Genomic DNA, 23,213 nt, shown 5'->3' on the forward strand with positions numbered 1-23,213 from the left:
CTACTTAGCGCAGTCTGCTATCTTGTCTATTCCACAGCTCTACCTCCGAGCCCCACTGGGAGCTTGCTTGGCGATCCTGGGTGCCTCTATGCATCAAGATCTTCGTCTAGCTAGCACTTCAAGATTGTTGCTGGACGACTCAACGTCTCGAGAGGCATGGCCTGCCCCACGAGTCGACATGCCTTCTATGCGACAAGGAGTCCGAGTCCATGCACCATCTGCTATCCGATTGTCCTTTCTTGCGTCAAGTCTTGTACGCCATCCTCTCTTGGTGTCGTCCAACTGTCCAACCACCGGACGTGAACGTCCAATTCCTCGACTGGTGGGCTGCCTCCCACGCCACCTACATGGCCAGCCTTAGGAAAGGGTTTGCGTCGCTCGTCATTTTGTGTGCCTGGTCAATTTAGAGTACTAGAATGCATGTGTCCTTCACGGACGACGTCCATCTCTCGGACATCGCCGCCACCATCAAGGAGGACGCGCGGAGCTGGGCCAAGGCTGGGGCCAATGGATTGCTTAGAATCCTTCCGATGTAACCTAAAATCTAATTTGAGGGGCTAAGCAAGCCCTCTCGCTATTGTGCTCACGGTAGCCCCCACACCGACCTAGTGAACGTGGGTTCATACCGTATATCCGTATTCTTGCTACTCTACTCTATCTATCACCGCAATGTTACGCAACCTCTTGTGTATACGCGAAAAACAGTTGTGACGACATTGTTGGGGCGGGAAAGCTGAATTTTTTTTGCAATTATTACTACTACTCCCCCCGTTCCTAAATATAAGTCTTTGTAGAGATTTTGCTATAGTCCATATACGGATGTATCTAGATGCATTTTAGAGTATGGATTCACTCATTTTGCTCCGTATATGGTCCATAGTGGAATCTCTCCAAAGACTTATATTTAAGAACGGAGGGAGTACTATCTAAGGTTGGCCATAGTGGGGGTAACATAAGACTAGCCACAATGGATAGTAACATAGAGTAGTAACATGCCCATGTTACTAGTCTATGTTACTACCTCTATAGTGGGGAGTAACATATGTGTGGTAACATGGAGCACTTCATTTATTAGGCTATAGACACATCTTGCCTTGATATGTGTGATGTTACTCATACTAGTAGTAACTAGCTATGTTGCCATTTTTATCTCTTTCTTCATTTATTGCATGCCACATCATCTATTTAACCTAGATATGTGTGATGTTACTATCTATGTTACTCCCACTGTGGTTAGTCTAAGTAGTATCATGCTCTTGGGACCCGTAAATATGCTTATGTGGCAGGCAATTAAAGAAGAGAGAGATGGTTATAGTAACATAGGTAGATATCGTAACATAATAAATGTGATGCTACTATGTGTCATGCATGGCAATAAATGAGACCACCTATGATACTAATCTATGATACTATGCACTATAGAGGTAGTAACATTGACTAGTAATATATGCATGTTACTAGTCTAAGTTACTCCCCACTATGACCAGCCTAAAGGAACAAAGACGAATACATATAAATATATAAGAAAAGCTAAAACAGAGAAACTTACACTTTTGATCTATTTAGTATATATAACCATTGTATATAATCAAACCAGAGTAGTTGTTATCATCTTATCATGATATCTAGTATAAAATTCATGCAAAAAACTACTAAATGGAATTTAAATTATACGCTCAAAAGAAAGGGATAAAAATATGTTTCTCTACTTAAAAAAACGAGTTTCAAGACGTTACTACTGAAAATTGGGACTGGCTAGAGGCCAGTCGACTGAAAATGAGTCGAATAGTTTCCAACCTTCCAATGCAGAACCGACGGGCTAGATGCCTTCTTGTACTTCCAATCGGTTTTCCTCTTCATCTTTTACCCTGAGCCACCAGACATACCATTGGTCCAACCGCCTGCTGTCGACGCCCACGACGCTTCCCCGCCGGCCTCACCCCCCCACCCCCAACTGTCGCCCACTGTCGTGCTGGGGCCGCCTTCAGCCATCCCTCTAACCACAGCAAACCTCCAAACACCCGGCGAGTCTGCCATTCTAAGTGACCCACAGGTTGTTGCTTCTCCGGTGAGGCACTGACGGACTATTTCTTACTTGAAGGATGAGAGACTTAGAGTACAATAACTAATGTGTTTCAAATGTAAGACATTTGTTCCCTTTGGATGTAAAGTTTGGCTAAGTTCATAGAAAAACTATCAATATCTACGGTATTAACTGTAAAACATGAAAATAGATGTCATGATAGATCTAATACATAGGTATCGTAGATGTTGGTATTTTTATAAATTTGATCAAACATAGAAAGTTGAATACATACACGTCGTCATACGGAGGCACTATCTTGGAGTGTCATTTTAAGACGAACTGAAGCCGCGAACCAACCTGTGCTTGCAAGGTTAGAGGGACAGTGGTATCCCCAGCCCACCAGGCTTCAAGTCCTGGTGCTCACATCATTCCTGGATCTATTTCAGGATTTCTGGCGATGCACTTTTAGTTGGAGGAGATGTTTCCGTCGACGACGAGTCGCCTACTGTGACTTCATCTCAAGATGATATGTCGGCTCAATCTCTCGGAAGTGCTCATAGGGGTAGGCTGTGCGTGTGTGTTCATAGGGACGAGTGTATGCGCATATGTATGAGCGCTCGTGTCTGTACTGTGTTCAAAAAACAAAAAGACGAACTGAAGTCTCATTTTTATTACATTCACACACAAAAAAGTCTCATTTTTATTAGATACACCACTGGATCCAGTATACAACTCCCCATTCCTCATGTCGAACTTGAGGAGCAAAAACAAAAATCCTTCTGTTGGCATAGGGACCGGACAATGCACCTCCGTTCCGAGCGCTCACGAATCGAAGTCATGAAGATAATCGAGCTGCCCATCGAGGACGTCGGCCGCGTCGAGGTAGTACTTCTTGACCTCGTCGTGCCTGAACTTGCGCCCCGCCTTGCACGACGATCTTCCCCCGAAGCGCGCTGCCGCCGGCGGACGGATCTCCACTTTCTTGTAGTTGTACATGGCGGACTCGAACTTGAACGGCGACTGCAATCCCGTCGAGTAGTAGTACCCGAAGCGCGCGGCCATCGTCGGCGGAAGGGCCTGCGGCTCCTCCTCCTTCTCCTCTTGCGCGATGCCGCTCCTGCCGAGCGCGCGGAGGCCGCCGGACTTGGACTGGTTGGTCGGCTTCCGCGGCGCCCTGATGAACCCGCCGTTGGCCACCGCCGGGCCCTCCACGGCGTGCACGGCGCGGCGCTTGCCCTCCGGGTCGACCAGCTCGCGGTCGTACACGCGCACCCACCCTCGCTGCCGTCCCTCGCGACGCATGTTTGCTCGGTTCCTTTGGTTTGCTTTTCGTGGTTCTGTGCGTCGAGGCCAGATGGACAATTTATACACACCGGGGGCTTCCCTTCCTTGGCGGACACGGGTTAGTGTTCGGGTTCGTCAGTTCTTGTCGTGTGGTCGGCAACTTGGGGTCCAAGTTTCCTGAGCAATCCGACTGTTTCCTTTTTTTTCTTTGAGACAAATAACGTATTGAATTAGTAGGCCGAGGTTTCGCAAAAAAAAATAAAAAAAAATTAGTAGGCCGAGCGCGATGACCAGGTCACCTACAACGAGCCAGTAGTGGGCCGGCGCAATAACCACGTGGTCTCATCCCGCTGACGTTGCATGCATGTTTCTTTTTACTTTTCTAAAAGTTTATAAAAATAATAAATACGAATATTATGAAAAATAGTTACTTTTTCAAACGTGTTCAACGCACAATTAAAAATATAATGCGGTGTAAAAAAATGTTTGCTGAGTTCTTAAAAAAAATTGTACCATTCATAAAAAATTGTTTGTGAAATTTCAAAAATGTCCAAGTGTATCAAAAAATGTATATTGCATATTTTAAAAATATTATACAATTTAAAAAATGTTTGTCAAATGAAAAATATGTTTCATACTATTCAAAAGAATGTACATTACATATACAAGAATATACATACGTTTCAAATAAAATGTTTGAGACTTTATTTAAAAATATTTTATATATTGCAAAAAATTTTTTGCATAGTTTATATAAATGGCACGTATCATACAAACGAAACGCTCCAACATGTATTTGAAAAATGTTAACAGGTACTCAAAAAAAGTTTAAAACAAGTATTTGAAAATATCTTAATCATGTAATAAAAAGTTAAACATACGTAAAATATGTTTTAGATGTATATGAGAAAAAATAGACATCAAAATATATACTTTAGAAAATCATGTATTTAGAAAAATGTTAAACGTGAATAGAGAAATGTTTCTGATGTTTACGAAAAATGTAAAATGTCTATGACAATATTAGATGTGTGTTGAAAATAAAGAAAAATGAAAAAAAGAAAACTGGTAAAAACCAAGGAAAGAAACAAAGTGAACCAGAGAAAAGAAAATAATAAGGAAAAAAAGAAAACCGAAAAAACAAATAAAAATAGTGAAAAGGCCAGTAAAAAACTACTTCCTCCAAAATTGAACTAAAAGGACAACATTTATTTGGGACGGAGGGAGTAAAAAAAACACGTGCGAAGCTACAGTATTAGGCCGGTTTAAATAGCGCCATGCAGTAGGCGAGCGGTAATAAGAATAAGTACATGCGACATATAGCGATTACGCTAAAAGTACCCCTGGATGGGCTTCCCGAGGCGCGTGTGGGGTCGTACAGGAAGCCTGCCGTGTTGCTCGTTTTGGTGAGTGACGGCTCTCCCATGCTCGAATCAAGCAAACGTCCTCCAACTTCGTGTAATTGCCGGTTCTTTTTTTAAAATTGGCTTGACTAGCATCAAACCCCTCCACCTCAAGCTCTTTCACTTCATCATTGTTGTCATCCGCCTCCTCAACCTCGGCTTGAACCTCCGGATTGATGCCCGGATCAAAATCATCAAGTGGAGCACTCAAGTCCACCTTGTTCTCCTGCAATAACTCGGTATATGATGTATCAACGGGGTAGCTACAAAATCTGACGGCTGAAACACTAAGAAACCGAAGCAAATTTCAATCAAAGTTCACTGGAGCAAAGATAATTTTTTTACCTCTCCGGCGTTTCATCGAGCACGTTGGCGCTGGTGGAGTCGACGGGATTGCGTGACATATTGCTCACTGGAGGGGTGGAGGCGGGGCCTGTCCTCGCGCCGCCACGGCCTTCTTCTTCGGCCCCTTCGCTTGGGTCTTTGGCCGTCCACCGAAGGGGATGGAGGAGGCGAATGTCCACACGATTTTTTGGATGGGCCTGGGAGCGATTTGTTGGTCCCTCTGGACGACTAGGAACAAATTTATCATTGAGCATGTGTTTCCCGCTAAACCTGTTGATTGCTTATATAAATCGTGTGCTCTCTTGCAGCAATGGAAATCACTGACTAAGGTGGAGGACCAAGATGCACTGTCTGTGCTGATCTCTAAAGTTCGGGCCTCGGCGTCTAATCTTTGCAGACAAGAGCAGGATGCTTAGTTGGTTTTGCGCTTGGTTGGCTAGTTTCTCTTTGGCTGTGAACTATTCCGGCCTGCGTGCCGTGTACTGGCTAGGGAGCCGTGTACCCCTTTAACTTTCCTTCAACTGCCCCATGGTTGGGGTCTTGCTGGTCGTGTGTTTGGACATCTCTGTGTTCGCTACCTGCCGTATGGCTTTATTTATAAAGTCGGGCGCATGCCTTTTCTTAAAAAAAACGTCCGCGAGGCGGGGACCGCGACGGGAGGATTCACGACTGCGGCAGCTACAACTCCATGGACGACGTGGTTGCCCTGCTGCTTCCGCTTCACGCTGGCGGCGAAAGGAGTAGGCGCGGCGGCGAGGAACACGGCCGTGTGAGTGACGACGGGAGGGGGTGGGCTAGGTGGCGCCGATGGGGCCGTCAGCGCATGGAAACGCCGTTCAGGGGTTGTGGCGGCCCCATCACGGCGATTTGGGGCGCAACGAGGCGAGATGGCTTGGGGCCGGAGGGATTTACGACAGCGGCGATGCAGACAGGCGGCGCGGAATGGGAGGATTAGGTTTGACGGCTATGGGCCGAAATATGAAGGTGTCCGCAAAAATATTTACGGCCGAACTTGATCGAGACGGTTTTTTGTCCCGGTCCTGTGTAGACGGTTATTTTACGCGAGGGGTTGATTTGCGAGATCTGCTAGAGTTGCTTAGATGCACTTAGGAGCTCGCTGTCAGCAGAGTGTTCGGCTGATTGTAAAGAAAAGCAGTGTTCGGCTCGCTGTGTGGTAGTGGTAGGGGTAGTAGACGGCCATGACGCATGTTTTACGCACAACAAATCTAGAAAAGACCATCGCGTGTTGACACGAGGGCGAATTTTGTATCCGAGTTCGGACCAATACGCACTGATTTGAATGCCCACAACGTGGCACCCTGTTCGTCGCGATTGATCGAAATACGCCAGAATAAAATACAGTCGCAAAGACGTGCATTAACCCAAAATAAATCAGTGCATTAGCTCCATCCGTTGATGTTCTCTTTCCAAGATCACGGAGGCACCTGGAGCTGGAGGTCATCATCAGCTAGCCATGTCGCGCCAGGGCTCCGTGCGGACGACGGCCGCCGTCTTGTCGATCATCTCCATCTGCGTCGCCCATGCCGTGCTCCATGCTCGCGCTCAAGCAAACACTCGCGGTAAGCTGCCTGCAATCCACACATTTTCTCCCCGGAGTCCGATACATTACACACTCGTGGCACCCTCGAACTGTTCGGTTCCAGGTTTCATCAGCATCGACTGCGGCAGCCCTCCGAGCGCCGGCTACGTCGACGCCGTCACCTGGCTGCCGTACGTCTCCGACGCGCAGTTCGTGGACGCGGGCGTCAGCCACAACATCTCCGCCGAGCACGCCGACATGATCGACCTGAAGCTGCCGAGGCTCTACAACGACCTCCGGAGCTTCCCCACCGGCGCCCGGAACTGCTACACCGTGCGCCCCCTGACGCCGGGCACCAAGTACCTGGTCCGCGCCACCTTCCTGCACGGGAACTACGACGGGCTGGGCCCCGGCGGCCTCGCCGTGTTCGACCTCCACCTCGGCGTCAACTTCTGGCAGACCGTGAACGTCTCCAGCGTCTCCGACCCCTTCCAGGCGGAGATCATCGCCGTCGTGCCCGACGACTACGTCCAGGTCTGCCTCGTCGGCAAGAAGGGGCTCGGCACGCCCTTCATCTCCGGCCTCGAGCTGCGCCCGCTCCCGGACACCCTCTACACCGTCGTGGCGAACGCCTCCCTGTCCATGGCCGTCCACGGCCGGTACAACCTCGGCCCCGACGACGAGAAGCTGGTCGTAAGGTACCCGTCGGACCCCCACGACCGCGTCTGGAAGGTGCTGGCGAACCTGCGGTCATGGAACCCGGCCAACACGACGGGCAACGTGCGCTACGTCGCCGGGGACCAGTTCGAGGTGCCGTCGGCGGTGATGCAGACGGCCGCCACCGTGGACGACGGCTTCAGCCTGCGGTTCTACTGGGACGCGTACGAGTCGAACAAGGAGCTCGACTACTTCGCCGTGCTTCACATGGCCGAGCTCCGGCGGCTCAACAGCAGCGAGGCGAGGATCTGCGAGGTCTACCTCAACAACGGCCTCTGGTACAGCAAGCCCTTCTCCCCGGAGTTCCGCTACTCCAGCTCAATGTTCGGGATGGTGACAGGGAGCGTGGAGTACAGCTTCAGGATCGAACCGACCGCCAACTCCACGCTGCCGCCATTGCTCAATGCGCTGGAGATCTATGTCATGGTGCCTACTGCAGAGCGTGCAACCGATGGAGGAGATGGTATGGTCTCTATACATGCAAATTGGTGTCTCTGAACTGAATTTCGTTATGCACAGTGATTTTTACTGAAATGAAGCTGACATTTTGTTGTTTTATTTAATTAATTTGGGGGAACCTAGTGAGTGCCATTATGGCTATCAAGGCCAAGTATGAGATCAAGAGGAACTGGATGGGTGATCCGTGTGGCCCCAAGGTATATTTGTGGGACGGTGTAGGTTGCAACTATGCAATCTCTAGCGCACCAAGGATCACCTCACTGTGAGTTCCTGCAAGATGCAAATTCAGTCCTAAATACTACTCCCTCTGTCCCATAATGCAAGACATTTTTTTTACACTAGTGTAGTGTCAAAAAACGTCTTACATCGGACGGAGGGAGTACGTACTATGTTACATAGTAAAATAACTGAGAAACATGTAACCTTTGGAATGCAGAAACTTGTCCTCCAATGGGTTGGCTGGAGAAATCACCACTCTTTTAAGCAATCTCACTGCTCTTCAGAACCTGTAAATATGCATCATCTATTTTACTACTCTAGTTCTCCGTCAGTATTTTTGTGCTGCATATTCAGTGCTAATAGTTGGAATTTTTTTGATCTTTCAGGGATTTATCTCACAACAGTTTGACAGGGAACATTCCTGAATTTCTTGCACAACTACCGTCGCTTGCTGTCCTGTAGGATCAATGACTATGAGATTTGTACTACTTTGATCATACATTGTCACTGTTACACTCGCCCAACATTAATCCCGTCCCCTGTTTCCCCTCAGAGATTTGACCGGCAACAAGTTCAATGGATCTGTTCCAGAAAGTCTTCTAAAAAGGTCGCAAGAAGGTGCACTTTCTTTAAGGTAGTATATTATCCCTTTTTTTTGTGCGCTGAAAGGTACTCCCTCTGTAAACTAATATAAGATCTTTTAGATAAGTAGTGATCTAAAAGATCTTATTTAGAGAAGGAGTAGTATACAGAAGGAGTAGTATATTATCTTCCTATATATATACTATATCGTAGCTCAGAAGAAAATAAATATAATCACGAACCTGCTCATTGTCACAACTCACAATCCTATTGTGCATTAGCAAACAAAGGATTAAAAATCTGAACATTTTAATAGGGTTTTAGCAATAGCCTGTGAAGATCAGAGAAAAGTAGAATGCTCCTTTATCCAACATATCCTTTAACACTGTTCTATTTTCACTATGATTTGTGACCCTTATTTTTTTGGTGAATGTTAGGATTGAAGCGAACATAAGCAGCATCAGCAATGACCAGCCACAAGGAAAAAAACCTAACAGGAGCACTGCCGTAACTGTCGCTGTGGCTGCCGTCGTACTTTCTGTAATGGTGGTTGTGGTGGTAACTCTTACGCTGTGCCTTCGCAGGAGAAGAACTGAAAATGGTGATTTCTATTGACTGTAAACCAAGTACTTGTCTAATTACTGTTAAGGAAAAATATAGTGTACTGTGTTCTTGGTTGCTAATAAAGCACTAGTACCTATGCAGATCTTTCTGTCAGACCGCTGAATGGAGGTAAATCAAAAGAAGACAATGGCGACGCTGTCTCAATGCAATTCGATAACCGCCAGTTCAGTTACAAAGAGCTAAAGACAATCACAAATAGCTTCGAGAAGTCCATTGGCAAAGGTGGGTTCGGAGTAGTCTATCTTGGCTACTTGGAAGATGGAACCCCAGTTGCAGTCAAAACACGCTCAGAATCGTCATCTCAAGGGGTTAATGAGTTCTTGGCAGAGGTTAGGCTTCCTCCAGCTCTTTTCCTCTCATTCCTAATTACCTATACCTGCTTTTTTTCTTCCATCGTGTGCATAAAATTAATCAAATCAATTTTACCCAACTACTTTAGTAACAAGAATTTGTCAGTTTCGCCAAATCATATACTGCAAAAAAAAAAAAAACACTTGGTCACTCGTTGACAGAAGTACTCTGAATTGCATTTCAGGCTCTACATTTGATTAGAGTTCATCACAGGAACTTGGTGAATCTGGTTGGCCACTGCAAGGATGGGCAACACTCAGCTCTTGTGTACGAGTACATGTCTGAAGGAACTTTACAAGAGAAGCTAAGAGGTACCAACGGACAAGTAGTAGCGTCTTACGCGTCAAAAAAAAAAGTAGTAGCGTCTACTCTCACCCCTGAAACTCCTATTGATTACTTGTATGTATCCTTCAGAAAAATCATCTGAGTCCCTAACATGGCGCCAAAGACTAAGGATTTCGCTCGACTCCGCTCAAGGTTTGCTAGCTACTAGGCTAACTTCTTTGGACACACCAGCTTCTCTTCTCTTCTCTGTCAGAAAACAACCTAACTGAATTTTCATTTTCTGACGATGTGTACAGGCCTGGAGTACCTGCACAAGGCGTGCACGCCGCCGCTGATCCACAGGGACGTGAAGACGGCCAACATACTCCTGAACGGGAGCAACCTGGAGGCCAAGATCGCCGACTTTGGGCTGTCCAAGGCCTTCAACAACGACCTCCAGTCCCATGTCTCCACGCGAGTAGTGGGAACCCCAGGATATCTCGACCCCGAGTACGTTCCTCCCCACTAACCAAAACCAGAGAGAAGCAAACTGAAGTGCTCTCTGACAGCACGAGCTCTGCAGGTACTACACTTCGTTCCAGCTCAGCGAGAAGAGCGACGTGTACAGCTTCGGGATCGTGCTGCTGGAGGTGGTCACCGGCCAGCCCCCGATCCTCCCGGAGAGCGTGCACATCGTGCAGTGGGCGAGGCAGAGGCTCGCCAAGGGCGACATCGAGAGCGTCGTGGACGACAACATGCGGGGGCGGTACGACCTCAACTCCGTCTGGAAGGTCGCCGACCTTGCCCTGAGGTGCACGGAGCAGGCGGCCAGCCAGAGGCCCACCATGGCCGACGTCGTCGTCCAGCTCAAGGAGAGCTTGGAGCTGGAAGAAGGCTCTGAGAGGGTGCACGGTTCCTACACCGGAAGTGGCGACGCCGACGAGTATGCGGAAAGCAGTGACGCTGCAAGCCAGAGTACGCAGAGTGGGAGGGTGCTAGACCTGGTGAGTGGCCCCGCAGCTAGATAAGTCTGAGAATGTCGTTGTGATTTATCCGAGTTTCTGTTTAGCTGTGAGCTTCAACCTCATAACATGTCCCCACAATAAGAACAAACGGTATCTATTCCCTCTTCTCCATTGAGCTCCCCCTTCTTTGATGGTGTGTCGCTTCCTCTAAATAGGCTTTTGATTGTGTGTCGCTTCCTCGAAATAGGCTTTCGCCCCGTTTTATAAATAAAGCAAAGTTTCGTACAACAATCAAGCAAATCCCAAACTACAAACCAACGGCTGGGGCCACAACACAACAATGCCCAAGAAAACATAAAAGAAATATGAAAAAAGGCCACCTAGTGGCAGTCGCAAAGCGACACTACGATGCTGCGAGCCGACGCACTGTAGCTAGAAGCGCATTCATCATGTGGCCGAGGCGGGTATGCTCACGCTGCCTCGAGAGCGGGTGCCAGTGCTGCATAAAAGCAAGGAATTTGAAGGAGTCAGATGCCTTTGCCGGAAAGACCTTCTCAACCACCATCTTATTACGACTCGTCCAAAGTGTCGATGTCATCGCCGCAAAAACTAGCCAGAAAAGGCGGCAATGTTGCGGCGGATGGGTAGTCCTATGGTTAAGGAAGTCCGCAAGGTCCAGGGCCTCCCATTCGGGTCCCAGCGCCTCGTAAACGAACGTCCACATCACCCTTGCAAAAGTACAAGCGAAGAGGATATGTACCTCCGTCTCCGATAGGGGCACAGGCCGTTCCCGGGGCCGTGTCGCTTAAGAACCTCTGTCCCCGAGGGGAGGCGATTTCGCAGTAGCTGCCAAACGAATATCTTAATCATCAGGGGGCGGGGGCTTTCCACATTGGAGCTAACCAAGGTGTGTTTGGTGCCTAGCACAGAGCATGATATGCCGAGCTCACCGAGAACTCTGTCGTCGGGGTGATTCTCCATGACACGGTGTTAGGATATTCCAGAAGCGTCTGTGGTAAAGCCTCCCGCAAGCTAGACCAATCGTGTGTCGCTGTCGTGCCTTTTTCAACACTAATGTGTTTGTGTCGAATAGTATGTACAAGGTCAGGTTAGATTGGACTTATGTTGTAGAGTGGGCAGAATACATGTAATGTTGGAGTCGAACAGTTTATACCCTTAGCCTCTTATATAATGAGAGGTACCCCATGTTGTAACCAACGATGACTAGATAACGACATGCACGCGGGAGGAGCCGGCGGCATGTGCCAGTACCTAGTGCATTCGGTGTTGTCGTTCTCACGGAGGACTGCTCGTAGTCAACTAGCCATTGCCCTGGGAATAGGCAAGTTCTTCGAACCTCGTTACGAAATCTCGCTGTCGTCATTGTGCTGTGATTGCTTGTTCCTCGATGGATCAGTTGTACGTCAGATTATTCTAACAAGTGGTATCAGAGTCTAGGTACCTAGAAAATAAATCGTGATGGACTCGCGGGTGGTTGGTGGGTTAGAAAGACTCGTGTTAGCGGCCCATGGTGATCAATGTGTCATGGAGAGATTTCTGAGCTTTAGTCACACATCAGTTGTAGAAGGAGATAGAGCACAACTTACAAGGTTGAGGATGTCTCCTCTAAGCTGGCTAGTATTTTGGGAGGTGAGGGCCCAAACCCTGGTATAAGTTTGTGTTGTCCTTTGGTTGGGCTTGATTGATGGGCTACGATGCTTGTGTGGCGGGCCCAAGCAAGTGACCGACACACCCACTTCTCACGCACTGCAAATGCAATGATGCCATGTTGAATGCAATGTACAATACATCAAACACAAAAAATTGTTGCACTGACACAGCACATAACATACCTATTTCGTAGCAAATGCAGCGAAGCGTTGCAAGGCTACAGGCCGTCGAACTACACACAAGAAGGAAACATGCACTATACCGACCCAACATATGACGCGCAAACGTCCAAATCACCGCAAAAGCGGCGGCGCGACGTTGCATATGATGGCGAACAACATCGACAGGGTACATGACACGCACAAGCGCTGCGGTAGACCCAGCATCGCCGAACTACCAAAGGATCAAAGAGACACAAATAAACCGGGCAAGACGGCACCTCGCACACTCGTCAATGCATCCAAGCAGATGAAAGGATACCAGGAGGCGCAGCAGCTCCGACAACATCCACCATCCGGGCACACGCAAACAAGGCCGACCGGACAGGTCCCTCACAACCCCACGCGCACACCTACCTGCAGGGCGAAACGGTACCAGCCAAACAACATCCACCATCCGAGCATACACAAACAAGGCTGGCCAGGCAAGCCCCTCACAAGCCAAACAACATCCACCATCCGAGCATACGCAAACAAGGCTGGCCAGACAAGCCCCTCAGAACCCTACACGACAAGGCTGACAATGCAATATTCAACGAACAAGTCACGTGTACCAAGTCTCAAGATGATATGCCGGCTCAGTTTCTCGGAGGTGCTCATAGGGATAGGGTGTGCGTGTGTGCGTTCATAGGGGTGAGTGTATGCGCGTGTATATGAGCGCTTATGTTTGTACTGATGCTCAAAAAAAAGTCACGTGTACCTGGCTGGCGCGAACCAAACAACGCGGCAGGGAACGAACGACGCTAACATGACGACCCAGGCTCACCTGGCGCATGTGGACCAACGCATGAGATGACATACGTAGGCGCAACGAAAAACACTACAGAAAGCTGGCCCCGAGTGCGCCCGTTGCCCAGTTGTCATGTGTTGAAGTGTATATATGAATTGCTTATGCCTTTTCATCAATTCAGACTTTTGGTTGCGTTGGGTAGTGCATGAAGCTTAACATGGTATCAGGTTCTAAGGTCTTGAGTTTAAGTCCTAGCGTTCGCAAATTATCCAAAAATGGTGTTAACCCCTCTCTATCCGTCCACGTATAGGCCTCTTGAGCCATACTTCCGGGGGTGTCGAAATATATATATATGTGGATCGCCTAACCAAAGCTTAGCATCATGGACCCCTGAGAATCCCGTTCTTCAATCTTTGGTGCAAGATCCAATAGGTGCAACTCACTCCAGGCACCAAAGACGACATTCGATGGAAATTCACTGCTGACGGGTGCTACTCCACCACCTCTAATTATCGGATGCAGTTCGCCAGCTTGGTCAAGTCGTACATGTCTAGGATGGTGTGGAATGTTTTTTGCGTCACCAAAGATTATGTTTTTTCTCATGGCTCATTCTCCGAAACATAATTTGGACGGCGGAAATATTTGCATAGAGGGGTTGGCCAAACTGTAGTCTTTGCCAGTTGTGCAAAACGGAACGGAATCGGCAGTACACCTTATTTTCAAATATCCCTACTCTATTCGTCTTTGGAACATGATCTATAACTGGCTTGGGATGTAATCTCAGGCTAGCGATGGGTCTGACCTACATTGGGTAAGATATTGGTGGAATGCTAGCGACGGACAACTCGGAATGGCGGGAGGGCGTTCAATTTTATGAAGATGCTGGTTTGTTGGCCAATCTGGAATGAAGAAATGCGAGAGTTTTTCGAAACAAGTCATCTTTACCAACCCACGTGATTTTCTCGATCAACATTGAGGCGAAGATTTGGATCATTGCCGGGGCTAAAAAATTTCGGGAGAGTGCTCCCCTTGTGTATTGACATTTGTGGTCATGAAACTCTCAAACCTTGTCATTCTTCTTCTTAATTAATAAGATGAGACAAATTTTTTGTTCCCGTTTCTAAAAAAAGATTTCATGTCATGGGTATTCTAGTTACGAATCAAAATGTTTTATACTCCGTCCCAAAAAGATGGTAGACAGATCTAAGACAAGCTTTTCATGATGTGTGGTAATACTCGCTCCCTCTGGTCATTTTTACTCTGAGTATTATATTTGTCTCAAGTCAAACTATGCAAAGTTTGACCAATTTTATATTAAAAAATATTAACATCTACAAAACCAAATATATATGTATTATGAAACTATATTTCATAATGAATCTAACAATATTAATTTGACATTGAGAATGTCGATATTTTTTATAAGTTTGGTTAAAGTAGAGATACTTTGTCTTCGGACAAAAACTTATATGCAAACTAAAAACGACCGGAGGGAGTATAACTTAAAAACAGTAGATCTAAATATATACAAAAGTAACCACGCTAATTCAGAATTCAGACCAATTCATTCCTAGGTACAGCAACTCTTGAGTCGCTATGACCTCGTCGTAAGATGAGGCCAACAAATCTTGGAAAGAGTCGGGCGTGGACGCCGGACCGAAAGTGTGAGCAACGCAAGGATCATCAAATTCAACCGTGCCGCTCCCGCTAGACTCCGGCCACAGTATTGTGTCATGCACGTCCACTGGCCACGTAGCGCTGCTCCCCGCTGCAAAACTACTGGCCGTCGGACTTGTTCCAAATGACGACGGCGACGACATCACCTCCCCGGTGGATTCACGGGTCGTGGACTGCGGCTCGATGAGCCCCATGAGCTCGGCGTACAGCTGCTCCGATTCACGCGTGAGCTCTCCGCCGTCGTCGAGCGTGGCGAGGGCCGCGCCGAGGTTCACCATGGCCGGTGGAGGAGGGGGGAGGGACGATTGATCGACCCCGTGAGGGCTGTCGGCGGACGCGACGGCGTCGCCGCCTGTAGGGGGAGTTGATGGCGCCGCGGTCAGCGAGTAGTACCTCTTCTTGAGCTTGGTGTTCCAGTGGTTCTTGACGTCGTTGTCTGTTCGGCCGGGGAGCTTGGCCGCGATCACCGACCACCTGGTTACAAACCAAACCACCACATATATAGTTTCAAGTAGTGACATTAATTCAGCCGTCAAACGTATATATGTTCAACAAAGAACTAGGTAGTCATGTATCCGTGTATATATACCTGCTTCCGATGTCGCCGTAGAGGGACAATATGAGGCTGTCCTCCTCGTCGGTGAAGCCGCCGTGCCGGAGCGCGGGGCGGAGGTAGTTGAGCCACCGCAGCCGGCAGCTCTTGCCACAGCGGTTAAGCCCTGATGATGCATATGCAAATTACTACTAGTAGAAACAGAACTAGCTATAGAGAAGGTAAAGTGCTTTGCAGAGTGGACAAGCACTCTGACGTGTGCCACACGCTAACTGGAGTCCTGGCTAGGTGAGTAAATTAATTACGCAGCGATGATAAGCTTGCGTAAACTAACTACGTAAACTGTGTCAATTGTCAACCAACCAGCCTTGCTAGACAGAGACGTCGCAACTCACACATGCATTCCACTGCTAGCAGACGAACCTAGCTCACACGAGTTTCTTTTGACCACTGTTAGCACCATCCTCAAGGCACGTACGTACGTAGTACGGTGGAAGCAAAAATGAACCTAAGTGCGTACGGCTGACGAATGAATTCCTAGCTCCGGCAGGCGCGTTCTTCCTTTCGTCTCGGATGAACTATATACGCCGGCGGCCGGCCGTAGCACGTAACACGTATACGGTACCTGCTTTCTGTGGCAGCGTGATCCAGTTGCCGGCATTGGCGAACCTTCTGACGAAGTTCCTGAGAATGGCGTCCTCCTCCCGCGACCACGGCCCTCGCTTCACGCTCGCCTTGTCGCAGCAGGGAGACCTCCCCATGGATCAGTCCAACAGTTCAGGCCGCAGAATGCAGATGTGGGAAGGAGAGGGAGAGGGATCGCCGATTCCGGTCGAGTAATCCTCCCGACGGTTAGGAAGGGGTTATGTAGAGCAGCAAGGGCCCTGCACTGAGCAAGTTGACCAAGCATATATAGGCCCTGTTTGGTTCATAGTAAGTCCTAAGACTTTTTTAGTCCCAAGTCCCTAAAAAGTCCCTACCTGTTTGATTCTGGGACTTATAACTATAAGTCCTATAAGACTCTTCTTGAGAGTCTTATTTCCTAAATCCCAAATGCCCACTTTAAGTCCCTATAAGTCCTTCCTGTTTGATTTAGATGGGACTTATAGGGACTTTTTTAAGTCCCTAAACCAATAAGTCCCTGGAAACAAACACCCTCATAGTCTCATCCAGAAGAGTTCAACCACTACCGGTCAGTTTAACTCATCCTGTACTAGCTACAACTTGCATATATACATAACCGATCCTCGCAAAAACAAAATACCAAGATAACCACTATTCTCTTTTGTATGACGCGCTGCAACATTATATGTATAGAAGTTCAATAAGTGTCAGTTCTTGCCGAGATGCTCAAAAGAGACTCGACATATATGCTTTGGTCAGGCGGCCCCGGCCTCTAGTCTATAGGCACTTGCATTGGCCCGTATTCCATATACCTAGAAAAGCTTGATGATAACTTGGCAACTACCAGACGATAATCTATTTCGTTTTAGCCGCTAATCTCATGACCTAGCTTGGTGATAGCTTGATTACTTCCGCTTCAAAAGATTGTATATAGATGGTAGTACATACATGTAGCTGGTGTTGCTGGTAGTTTCCCATGAGGCCACGACCACCAAAGTAGCCACTAATCACATTGCATCAATTCCGCACAAAGCCGTGAGACAAACCTAAACCGCTTTTATGCATGGGTGGCACATCTTAGAAGGAGTCTTCTTGTGTGAGACTTTCTATGAGTTACATACCAAGAAACTTGATGTAGTTATATTAAAGGTGCACGTTTTAAAATCTATAACAAGGACAAGGGGCCCTTCTTAAGCAGGTCATGTGCATGAGAGGCTTTACGCCCAAATGTTATCATTCAAACAGAAAGGCAATGTTGGTGTTAAGGTTAAGAGCATAATGACATTGATCACTATTTCAAGCAATGAAGGGATTGCTGTTGGGTGATCCTTTATCACCAATCCTTTTCAACATCATTGATGATATGGCGGTAGTGCTTATAACGTGCAAGAGCCAAATGGGATGGTCAGGCCTTATACCACATTTGGTGGATTGTGGTGTGTACGTACTACAGTATGCGAACGACACTATCGTTTTTATGGAGCATGGCATGGAAAGGGCGCAATTAATATGAAGCTAATTCTTTGGCTATTCGAGCAACTATATAGCCCCAAAATAATTTTCACAAGAGTGAGATCTTCTGCTTTAGTAAGGCCAAAGAAGACAAGAACTGGTACAAATGACTTTGGTTGTGAGACTACCTCACTTCTGTTTTGATTCCTTGGCCTCCCAATGCAGAATAGAAGGGCATTGAGGACTGCTTTCAGAAAAAGCTTGGAAGGGCAAGTTATTATCCTATGGGGGTCATCTTATTATCATCAAAGTTGAATTAATTCTATTGTTTTGCAATAGTTAGTAGTTGAAATGAACTTAAGTTGTTCTTCGCTATCATTTTTCATTGAAATAATGAAGATGCTTTTATTTGTGGGTGTATGTTTTATTGATAGTTATGGTCCATTGATGATTCTTTTATAGTGCGCTGTCTCTCTCATTATTTCCTCCATCTCACCTTGTATATACTTTTAAAAAATCATTTCTCTCCCCATCAATGTTTGATAAGACTCATATCACTATCTTCTACTATCATCTCTTGCCGTGCTAGTGCTGCAATATCAAGTCGAGGTTTTAGCACACAAATAAGTTATGATTTTATTCATAAAGTAGTTGGTTAGGTATTTTATCTTTTGAAGACATTAAAATTTACAGTACCAAATAGCAGTACACCAAAATATCACAATAGAGAAAAGGGTAAAATCAACCTCCATGTTTGCACAAAATGAAAAAAAAATCATATTGGTGCTAATAGCATATATCATCATAGGTCTTTTTCTGTCAAGTTTAGCAACCTGAAGTAGCGAGCATGCTGAATATGCATAATTGATGGACAACGGCGGAAAACACAATGTTTTTTTCTTGGTTAAATTGATGCTCCGCATATGCCAAAATCTCTATCACGAGATATCCTACATGTAAGTAAATCTTTTGTGCAGTGCCACTAACAACAGCCATCTGTTTGAAAAGAACAATTCAACTTAGTAAGCCCAACTCATTTTTTCAATCACTTTCTTAAATGACCAGCTCTTGAAATCATAAATGGCAACATATGGCTAGGTTACAAACAAGATTTGGGACAAACATCAGGCAACCCGCTACAGTTATGCATGCACCACGCTGCCTTTCCCGATGCAACACAAGCACGAGGTGAAGGCATAACACCTGTAAGGATTATATGGTGTTTCCAAGGATCCTGGACATCGTATGGAACTCAACCATATGTAGTGCAAGAGGAGTAAATTGCATAAAACCATCACTTTGAGGGCTAGGTTTGCGAAAATCACTAGGATACAGTTTCTCTGCAGAAGGCACCACGTCTTGCGTAATTCTTTTGCAAAAACCACTGATCGGCGGATCTGGGTCGTTTAAGAGCGTTTATGGCAGATGGGGCCCGTTTTCTGCTTACGTGGCATAATTGTTTAGGTTTAATGCAAAAAAGCCTTCCTACATTCTCCCTACTACATCTTAGGCCCTCCAACCACGCCCTCGCTCCATCCGCAGCCGGGAGACGAGCTCGGCGCCGCCCCTCCCTCCCCGGGCCGCCGCCGTCGTGCCCCCCCCCCCCAACACTCACGAGAGCTCGTTCCCGATTTTGAGCAGGCCGGAGACCAGGGGCAAGGTGGCGTTGAGCGCGACCCCGCCTGTGAGGATGGTGGTCGCGGCTGTCGCGGCGAGGGAGGAGACGGCGTTGAAGGCGAGGACGACGCGCATGACGACGGTGAGCTGATGGCCGCGGCCGCCGCGGGGCGGGTCGACGAACGAGTTGGAAGGAGCGCTGGCAAGGCAGGGGAGGAAGTGCCCCCCACGCCGCGGCCGTCTCGGTCGTCAAGCGCGGCGCGCGAGCGGCTGAGGGACGACGGTGACTGGGGCGACGACGAGACATGGTGGACCACGAGGCGGGAGAGGAGGCGGCGCCGGTGGAGGAGGTCGACGCGGGCGACGATGGTGTTGCAGGCGTCCAGGAGTGCGACGCCGGCATCTAGGTGCGCGGCGACGACGACGGTGTCCATCCCGTCCCCGTGCCCGGCGGCGAGTGCGGGCACGGCGTCCGCAAGGGTGGTCGCTAGGAGGCTGGCCAGACACGCGAGAAGGCCGGCCGGGCGCGCGAGGAGGACGGTGGCCCTGATCCAGATCCTCGCCGGGGAGTAGTGGTCCACCGCGGAGGAGGAGCGCTGGGTCTAATTGCGTTTTTCAATTTTGACTTAGGGGTGTCTATGTAAAATTGTAGGGCCTAGTTTGTAATTTTAGATTGAAAACCATCCGGCACAAAAAGTTACGCCACGTAGGCAGAAAACGGGCCCCATCTGTCATAAACGCTCTTAAACGACCTAGATCCGCCGATCAGTGGTTTTTGCAAAAGAATTACGCAAGACGTGGTGCCTTCTGCAGAGAAACTGTATCCTAGTGATTTTCGCAAACCTAGCCCTTAAAGTGGTGTTTTATGCAGTTTACTCAGTGCAAGAGTAAGATGATGATGCTGATGATGATCCTCGAAGCAAGAAGGAAGATGAGCATCTTTCAACTTCAGGACTCAACACCGGGCGAGATAACTGTTACTCAGAATAGGATAAAGGGTAATATGTCTGCCATGACTACATCAAAGCCAACCGGGTACATCACGAGGGCTTCTTTCAGCGTCGCTAAGGTACGTGCAAGCATTTGTTATTCCGTATAACCGAGGGTGTAAAGGAATATGATCCTTACTTCACACTGAGAAAGGATTGCACCGGAGCACCGTTATTCTCTCATCTCTGAAAAAGCATTATTGCTTTGAGGATGCTTGCGTATGGTACAGTGCAAATGCCATTACAGAGTATGCCTGGATGGGATAGAGCACATGCATTGACCAAATGGTGAGATTTGTCGCTGTCATAATGAAGGTGTTTGAACCGGAGTACTTTTAAAGAATCAAATGTCGAGGATAGATGAAAGTTTTTGAGAATTGGAGCAGCAAGAGGCTTTTTTGGTACGCTCGGTTCAGTCGATTGTATGCACTTGAGATGTAAGAACTGTCTGATAGGCTTGGCATGGTAATAACAAGATCACACCAAAGAATCCAATCATAAGTTAGTTCTCTACATGTGTAGATGTTGTAGCTGACATGAACACACCATTGCCTCGTCCTTTTCAAGAAAGGGACTAACACATACTACATTAGATGATGTAGTAATCTGTTAGTTTCCGATAGATAAGAGAATCTATGGAAGTAGAATTGTCGTGATTAGTATTTTATTTTCTGTCAAAATCCGCATGATCAAAGCACGTACCAGGTCAAAGCTCTAAAACCTGGTGTGTACGGTGCACCTTGTACTTTTGGTACTACTAGGAGTCTTGTACTATTAGCAGTTCTTTAGCTTATGCCCGTCGACCTTGTAGAGTACTAAGTATAATACTACTCCCTCCGTTCCTAAATATTTATCTTTTTAGAGATTTCAACAAGTGACTACGTACGGAGCAAAATGAGTGAATCTACGCTCTAAAATATGTCTATATACATCCGTATGTGATAGTCCATTTGAAATCTTTAAAAAGACAAATATTTAGAAACGGAGGGAGTAGTTATTAGGACACTACCGGGAAATGTATTAGCCAAGATCAGGACGGCTTAAAAATAGGCTAGCCTTGTACATGGCGCATATAATGAACGGCTGATAGGTCCGGCGCCCCAAGAGCTTAAGAAGATAAGCGCCTCAACATACTTGAAACGACGGGAGCGACGCTCCATGGCCTAGAGCGAGGGGCGGCCTCAACGGCATGTATGCCTTTTCCAGAGATGGCTTGATGTGTTCGATTAGTCAGGGTTGTCTCTTGTTAGATGTGGCTCTCATGTTTTCATGCTTCGGGGTTAGTATCACTTATGCCACTCGTTTGGATGATGTTTTATTTTCTCTTGACCTGTTTGTATGAGGATTTCTTCATCATCTAGTATTATTCGACTGCATGGAATATATATATAAAGTTGGGTGAAAGTCTATTTCGGAAATGAAACGACACCGTGTTAGTTGAATGATCAAGATGTAGTGTAGCATCACACATACGTCCTCGATGCACAATTGCAGAGTTGCATAATTTATAGCAGCACAAATTGTGTCGTTCTTAATTAGGTTGTATTATATTTGATTAAAATACACAAAATTACATAATCAAAATTATCACAAAAACATTGTCTTAAGGAAGAGCTTCGAATAACCTACTTTCCCTAAAAAGGAATAATTAACCTATTCATGTATAATGTTGTAAACCATGCACTTTCGTCCATCCCAATAAGTTTGTCAGGATTATCCCGCTATGTCGAGGATAACACTATAGCTAGCTAGGTTTACTCCCTGACTTTTTTACTCTGCATATTAGCTCTATTCCAAGTCAAACTTGACGTCCCGTCAAGCTTGTATTACTCATATTAGTCGTGACCAAAATGCTATTAGTCATGTCTTAGCAAATTATGCTAGACATAGTGGTTGTATAGCTCTTTGGCTAAGCTCTGGTCCTGAAGATGTTGAGGACAGATGCATCGTTGATTGTAATCCTTATGGTTGAGTAATGCACGTTCTTTCTGCAAAAAAGAAAAGAGGGAGTACGTGAGTTTCAATAAAAGTTGAAGGTTACCTTCCCAAATATAACATATCAACTGTCTTAATCATATCCAATGGATAATAAAAACTCATAGAAGTTAATAATCATATCACAACTAGCTAAATATTCTCCCCGAAAAATAGTAGGGTTGAACTAATTGCACGGCTTTGAATTCGACACATATTGGTTCTAATACCATATTGTACTGCGAGCACCGATCATTCAGACAATGCTCAGAGAGATTATGCTATATATTTCAACACAAAGTTGGTTAAGTAAAGCGAATCACTATCGCATTGTCAACGAGCAAACACAAGGCTCACACCTAGTTAGAAACTCATGAGGTCATGTGCACCTTTAGCAACTAATGTCTAGCCTTAAAGGGCAATTGATAAATTTCTCTGTGAAATATGTATTTTGAGACTTACAGGCGAATGTTAGCACTTAGCAGTTTGTGCTGAAAATTAGATCAACACTTACGAGGGAGATATCCTCTTGCATTATCTAAACAAATCTGATATCGTTGGCTCCATGTACATCACTATGTTCCGTTTAGTTAAAATGCAACTACATAGTAGATTCAAGGTTTTGATGGCCAAGATTACTAGATTCGGTTTTCTTATCCTTATATGTTGATTCACATAATTATTCTGTGATGGTCGTCCTGTGTTTCAAACTCTTGGTATGTTGAAACAGAAGAATTGTTTTGGATGGGTTGATTTGGACTTGTAGGAAGAGAGGAAAATACGACACTGGTAAAGCCTAAGTGAGTTGGGGAGCGGTTGCTCCTTTTTTAGAGAAAAAAATATACATTTCACTCTTCCAAACAGTTCCAAGAAAATCGCATTAGATGACTCATCATTGTATTCAAGTTCCAAATTTCCAGAAAAAAAAT

The 23,213-nt window shown here is 46.5% G+C and overlaps 3 protein-coding genes and 1 pseudogene across 3 annotated transcripts; 1 reads left to right on the plus strand and 3 right to left on the minus strand.

Moving 5' to 3' along the window:
- LOC123076325 (uncharacterized mitochondrial protein AtMg00810-like) overlaps positions 1–23,213 on the minus strand; it is a 39,868-nt pseudogene that overhangs the window by 2,905 nt on the left and 13,750 nt on the right.
- LOC123079146 (uncharacterized) lies at positions 2,668–3,360 on the minus strand. The gene has a single exon (XM_044501829.1). The coding sequence runs from the start codon at positions 3,326–3,328 to the stop codon at positions 2,849–2,851; it is 480 nt and encodes a 159-aa protein (XP_044357764.1). The 5' UTR covers positions 3,329–3,360; the 3' UTR covers positions 2,668–2,848.
- Positions 6,509–10,906, plus strand: LOC123079142 (putative leucine-rich repeat receptor-like serine/threonine-protein kinase At2g19230). Its single transcript, XM_044501826.1, has 12 exons — positions 6,509–6,638; positions 6,723–7,778; positions 7,898–8,036; positions 8,211–8,282; positions 8,380–8,451; positions 8,547–8,627; positions 9,013–9,176; positions 9,281–9,528; positions 9,735–9,861; positions 9,965–10,027; positions 10,132–10,324; positions 10,398–10,906. Exons 1-12 carry the CDS (start codon positions 6,533–6,535, stop codon positions 10,840–10,842), a joined length of 2,766 nt encoding a protein of 921 aa, XP_044357761.1. The 5' UTR covers positions 6,509–6,532; the 3' UTR covers positions 10,843–10,906.
- On the minus strand, positions 14,946–16,389 carry LOC123079144 (transcription factor RAX2-like). The gene is made up of 4 exons (XM_044501828.1): positions 16,254–16,389; positions 15,665–15,794; positions 15,469–15,549; positions 14,946–15,399 (listed from the first exon to the last, which is right to left on the minus strand). Exons 1-4 carry the CDS (start codon positions 16,387–16,389, stop codon positions 14,946–14,948), a joined length of 801 nt encoding a protein of 266 aa, XP_044357763.1.

This window comes from Triticum aestivum, chromosome 3D, assembly GCF_018294505.1.
Source record: "Triticum aestivum cultivar Chinese Spring chromosome 3D, IWGSC CS RefSeq v2.1, whole genome shotgun sequence".
NCBI classification, from domain to species: domain Eukaryota; kingdom Viridiplantae; phylum Streptophyta; class Magnoliopsida; order Poales; family Poaceae; genus Triticum; species Triticum aestivum.

Bases quoted from the DNA above. Each gene is read 5' to 3' on its own strand.
- LOC123079144 (XM_044501828.1), bottom strand. From the start codon at position 16,389: ATGGGGAGGTCTCCCTGCTGCGACAAGGCGAGCGTGAAGCGAGGGCCG. The intron at 15,795-16,253 runs GTACCGTATACG...ATGCATCATCAG, and splicing joins CACGCTGCCACAGAAAGCAG to GGCTTAACCGCTGTGGCAAG. The intron at 15,400-15,468 runs GTACTACTCGCT...GTCCGCCGACAG, and splicing joins AACACCAAGCTCAAGAAGAG to CCCTCACGGGGTCGATCAAT.
- LOC123079146 (XM_044501829.1), bottom strand. From the start codon at position 3,328: ATGCGTCGCGAGGGACGGCAGCGAGGGTGGGTGCGCGTGTACGACCGC.
- LOC123079142 (XM_044501826.1), top strand. From the start codon at position 6,533: ATGTCGCGCCAGGGCTCCGTGCGGACGACGGCCGCCGTCTTGTCGATC. The intron at 6,639-6,722 runs GTAAGCTGCCTG...GTTCGGTTCCAG, and splicing joins CGCTCAAGCAAACACTCGCG to GTTTCATCAGCATCGACTGC. The intron at 9,529-9,734 runs GTTAGGCTTCCT...ATTGCATTTCAG, and splicing joins TTAATGAGTTCTTGGCAGAG to GCTCTACATTTGATTAGAGT.